This window comes from Loxodonta africana, chromosome 6 (genome assembly GCF_030014295.1).
Source record: "Loxodonta africana isolate mLoxAfr1 chromosome 6, mLoxAfr1.hap2, whole genome shotgun sequence".
NCBI lineage: Eukaryota > Metazoa > Chordata > Mammalia > Proboscidea > Elephantidae > Loxodonta > Loxodonta africana.
In genome coordinates, this window is record NC_087347.1 from 71643992 (window position 1) to 71649590 (window position 5599).

The 5599-nt window shown below is 43.6% G+C and overlaps 1 protein-coding gene across 2 annotated transcripts; it reads left to right on the forward strand.

Moving 5' to 3' along the window:
• Positions 1–737: 737 nt before the first annotated feature.
• On the forward strand, positions 738–4254 carry ATP5MC3 (ATP synthase membrane subunit c locus 3). Of its 2 annotated transcripts, XM_003406210.4 has the most exons (5): positions 738–843; positions 1031–1142; positions 2372–2449; positions 3141–3334; positions 3997–4254. In XM_003406210.4, the coding sequence occupies exons 2-5, from the start codon at positions 1104–1106 to the stop codon at positions 4109–4111; spliced, it is 426 nt and encodes a 141-aa protein (XP_003406258.1). In that variant the 5' UTR covers positions 738–843; positions 1031–1103; the 3' UTR covers positions 4112–4254. The 2 variants fall into 2 exon arrangements, with proteins under 2 accessions (XP_003406258.1, XP_023398592.1); XM_023542824.2 differs by lacking the exon at positions 738–843 and having other exon boundaries at positions 864–1142.
• Positions 4255–5599: the final 1345 nt, after the last annotated feature.

A 5599-nucleotide genomic window follows, 5' to 3' on the forward strand; every position in this document is an offset into this window, starting at 1 on the left:
CGGAAGAAAATGATTAGCCCAAAGTTACTAAAAAACAGGTGTTTGGTGAGTTTTTAAAATACCCAGGCTTTTTTCAGTCCCAGGTCCTATATGAAATACATCACAATCCCTTAATTCTTCCAATCACAGAGTTGGAAGAAAAGTTGATCTCTCTTAACTTTACGCAGAGGCAACTTTGTGCCCAAAGTCACAGAGGTGTTTAATCTATTCATTCCCTCATTCCTCTGTCTGGGTACTTCTGGGTCGGGCACTCTTTCGAGCGAAAGATTAACTGTATTTCTGGAACTCTTTTCTGGATTCTCTTAAATAAGCATATTCATTTTGCTGGGGACCCTAATTTCTTTCATCAAGTACTGAATGTCAATCCACCACACACACGCACTGTAACACGCTCCTATTTCACAGAGAAGAAAGACCAGGGTCCTTTTACTAAAAGGAAATAAATCCATTGCCATCGAGGCGAATTACAGCAACTGTTAAAAAGCCAAGTCTCACAAAATTTAGCCCACTAGCCTCCTGACAGCTCAGATGAAAGGTGATGCAGCCTGTCCAGCTCTACCTGCTAGGGCTAGTCTTCAATTTCTTCTTTTTGGTGCCCCCTTTTTTTTTTTTTTTTTTTTTTTACCAGTTCCCGCCCGCCAAAGCGTCATCAGGTGGCTGTCAATGTCCTTCCCGACGGGGTACCAATAAAGTTGCTACAAAATGACCTTGAGCGTTTTCCCTTCTGCCCCCGATTCCCCGCCTTCTCCATCCGGGTGCTGCGGGGCGGATAAGAGCAGAACCGCGCCTGCGCGCACAGCGCCCCTCCGTCGACCTCTGCCGCTGCTGCTGCCGCTGGGAAAGGTAAGCGGCGGGCGCGGGAGCCGGGCCCAGTCCTGGCGGAGCAGCGCCCGGTGGGAACCCATTCATTCTCTGGCACCTCCCTGGTTGCAGGGCCGAGTCTGCCGGCGTGCACGAGAGCCTGAGGGTCCCAGGTGGGAAGGGCAGGCCCCTTGAGGGCACTTGACCTCAAGCTTCTTTGCCTCCGCAGAGAGGAAGCGGGAGAGGAGCCCACGCCGTGTGTCACCCAAGTCCTGTAGCCGCGCCGCCTGGAAGAGTGTAAGATGTTCGCCTGCGCCAAGCTCGCCTGCACCCCCGCTCTGGTACGTAGCCCAGGCTGGGCCGGGGCTCGGGAGAGGGGAGGCCAGGGGCCGGGCCTCTTGGCCCTGGAGCGTCCACGTTGTGGAATGGGGTAACCTCCGGGCAGGGCATACCGTCCTCATGGGAACCGCTTTACGCTCGCCTCTTAACTCCTATGACCTTTTCTTCCTTCCCTCCTAATCCTGCGGGCATCTCACTCCCCTCCTCCCCTGCACCAGGGCGGTGGAGAGCCGCCGGGGCCTAGCTGTCAGGCCCTCCTCGGTGCAGGTCAAACCCTCCTTGATCCTCCAACCCCTCCCCGGTCACTGTTGGGTAGGGGTCAACGGGAAGGTTGGGTGCTGTGGAGGATGTAGGGGGCTGCTGAGGCCTAGCGCGCCGCAGCAGCGCTCTCCGCTGCCTGTGTGTAGGTCAAACTCGCTCCTGCAGAGGGAGGGACTTTGCCTCGCCCTGTGTGGGCGGAGGAAGGTGGCGCGCAAGCCCAAAGTCAGTCTTTCTGCCTCTGGGATATTATTTCGTAACCGTTTTTGGAGACTTTAGGTGAAGTGAAGATCTGGGGGATTTGTCTTGGAAAATCAGAACTTGGTTCTGAAGGGGTTTTCTGTGACCTTAGTTGAGTGGACATTCAAGGGCAGAGAACCTGGACTGGAATAGGTCCTTATGGTCAGAGTATTTCATCGATTATTCTTACACTGATGTGGAATTACTCAAACTGCTTTTGTATGGCATGATCTAATCAGCATATACTGATATCTCAAAAGTGGTCGGTGCTCATATTAACTGACAGGCTATTTTAAATGACAAGTATTTATTGTGATACTCCTAATACACTTGTTGGTCCACTTAAGCTCCCCAATAAATGTGAGGTGTTTATTGTTATTTTTCTGAGCTGAATTGTGGCGATACAGTAATTAAAATTTTAAAAGCAATACTTTAAATTGTTCTCTTTTGAACTAATTGTTAGAATTTTTGTTCGGAATAAAAATGAATTGTATAGCAAGCTTTAAGACTTCATTGGCAACGTCAAAACTTGATTAAAATTGCTTCATGTATTGAAAATGACCAAACAGCCAAGATAAGTAAAAGTAAATACAGAAAAGCTGTGACTTCTCCTTTCTGCTTCATTTTTGCTGCTTGCTTTTTGAGAATTCATGGTGCAAGAAGAGCCACAGAAGTCTTGTCCATTTCTTACTTAATACTTAGAATCTTTTTTTTTTTTCTTTTTCATCAATAGATCCGAGCTGGATCCAGAGTTGCATACAGACCAATTTCTGCATCAGTGTTATCTCGACCAGAAGCCAGGACAGGAGAGGTAATAGCAGTAATAAGAAATGAGGCAATACTACCAAGTAGGTCTTACGGCTTTTTTGTTTTGTTTTGTTTTTAGGTCTTTCGGTTTAGCTTAGAGTGGGGGGAAAAAGCTCATTAATGAATGATCTGAGGGCAATCCTTTTCCACCCTTTTATCCAAAACAATATGTAGAGCATGAGCCAATGAGAATTTTCCTGTATCCAAAACCTACCCACTTAAGTTGGCCAAGAACTATTACATTCAGTATTTATATTTAAGAATATAGTTTTGAGTTGTTAACTGTATTTAAAGTTATAATAGCTACAGTTTATTGAAAAGCCTCTATCTGGCCACTTCACTTATGTTAAAAGGTATAAACCAAACTGGTTGCCGTCAATTCCGACTCATAGTGACCCTATAGGACAGAGTAGAACTGCCCCATAGAGTTTTCAAGGAACATCTGGTAGATTTGAACTGTTGACCTTTGGTTAGCAGCCATGACACTTAACCACTACTATGCCACCAGAGTTTCCCTATAAGGTATAGACATTGTTATTCCACTCCCCAAGCCCTTGCCTTTTCTATTGTGCCACATTGTCTCCTATTCAAACTCAGCTATAACACAGAGTAGTTATCATTTTGGCAGTACAGGAATTAAAATAGCTAACTGTAGTCACTGATTTGACCTTTGCCTTTATGTCCTGTTTCTCTAGGGCTCGACAGTGTTTAATGGGGCCCAGAATGGTGTGTCTAAGCTAATCCGGAGGGAGTTTCAGACCAGTGCAATCCGCAGAGACGTTGATACTGCTGCCAAATTCATTGGTGCTGGTGCTGCAACAGTAGGAGTGGCCGGTTCTGGTGCTGGTATTGGAACAGTCTTTGGCAGCCTCATCATTGGCTATGCCAGGTAATCATTAGTATCTCTAGTTTAAGAACCCGCTTGAAGAGCTAGCGGTAATTGTCACTGAAATAATAGCTCTTTGTATTAAGTGCTTACTCTGTGTTTTGCACTATGTTTTGAAGGCTTCGTGTACTATGTCAACCCTTACAACACCCCTTTTTCAGTATAATCCAGTTTACCTCTGAAGGACTAGAGACAGAAATGTTACTACTTGCCCAAGGTCTTGGCTAGTAAGTGTCAGAAAATACATTTTAACTCAGTCTGACTTCAGTGTCTGCACTCTTTATAATTAATAGAGCACAGTCTCCAAAAGTATTGATTTCCATTTTATTATCTCTAATATCGAATTTCTAAACTATCAGATCTTAAAAGGTATAGAACATACTTTCAGAGGGATAATAACAATGTTAAGAAGAATTGTCAGAACCCCTCAAAATGGATGAGAACTAACCATTTACACTGACACAGAGAGACACCTCCCTACCTTTTCCCATATGTTTGGGATTGGGGAAAAGTGTCAAAAGCAGAAGCAAAAGTGATCTAAGCAAATACTCCTCCAACAGACTTTACAGCTTACAAACATTTTACACACTGGTAATGCGGTTCTTCAACATTTATCAAACATGTTGAAACTCAAAAGTAACAATCATGTGTTGTGTCTCTTTTAGAAACCCTTCACTGAAGCAGCAGCTGTTCTCATATGCTATCCTCGGATTTGCCTTGTCTGAAGCTATGGGTCTCTTTTGTTTGATGGTTGCTTTCTTGATTTTGTTTGCCATGTAACAAGAATTACTGCTAAAAATGTTGGCATTCGTATTAATTATGGATATAATTCTGTGTATCTTACTGTGACTCCGAAAACTAGTGTTGGTGTCGTGGAAATGTACGTATTTCCAAAGTCATTTCATTAAAGATGAAAACTTTAATTTTTGCTGTGATTTGTACTTATCTAAATTTGGTTCACCACAAGGAAGAACATATACTTGAGCAGATGCTGTACAGTTCAGGGGATGATACACCAATTGCCTCCCTGAGGAAAAAGATCTTGAGGTAGTTTCTTATGGGAATTCTTTTATATACTGTCCAGCCCTTGTGGTGTAGTAGTTAAGTGCTACAGCTGCTAACCAAAAGGCCAGCAGTTCAAATCCACCAGGCGCTCTTTGGAAACCCTATGGGACAGTTCTACTCTGTCCTCTAGGCTCGCTATGAGTCAGAATTGACTTCATGGCAATGGGTTGGGTTTGGTTTGGTTTGGCACATGTAACTTACAGAACTTTTGCTCATTCATATAAAGGAAAAATAATGAATACTTTAAGCCAAGTTGCTAAAGCAGTGCTTAAGGCTGGTGCTTACAAGTGTTTATAGGAGTGCTGGGAACGATAGTTGATGCAATGGTATTTTTAATGCTACATGTTGCTTCTTGGTCAGACCTCTGTTACAAGGAAGAAAGTGGTGCTATTATAGAATAACTTAAGGTTTTCCCCTAGCAAATATACCATTGTATCATTTGTCATCTCAGTTGCAGGGTTTATATGAAGGGTAACATGACAGAAAAGTTAAATTTTACTCCTTTAATGTCCTCTGCCTAATTTGATTTCAGCTGAGAACAGCTATCTAAGTTACCAGTGTTTCTCAAAGTGTAGTGGGAAGACCACTTGCATGGAATCACCAGGGTGCTTGTATAACACATTCCTAGAGTGCAGACCTACTGAATTAGAATCTTTGGGCATGAGCCTTAACAGTCTGCATTGTTAAAAAGGTTCCCAGGTAATTTTCGTGCATACTGCTATTTGAGAATCACTGACTTACACATAGCCAGGGTTGGATTAACCAGTGAGCGCTGTGTGCACCGGCTTCCATTGAGCAAGGCACACATGGCCATGATTGTGTTTACTCGCTAATCTGTGGTGAACAAGTTCACATGGGTGTCACCACATCTTTGATGTGGTGGGGACAAGTGAAATTGTGCAGTGCAGCTGGTAGGAAGGCACAGTTGAGCCCATGCGTACCTCACTTATTGAGTAACTGGCCCTACACATTGCAGATTCATTCCTAACTTCTATGAAGTGAAACAAGAAGCTTAAGGCCAAAGAGCCACAGATACCACTTTTTGACTGATTAGTCTCCGTCAAATAAATTCCTGAAGCTGTCACTATTTTCTTGAAAAACATTACCTAATATTTGAACTCAGCAATGTAAATAAGTACTGTACTATCATATAATCCAGCAATCCAACACTCGAGTATATACCCAAAAAAGTTTAAAACAGGC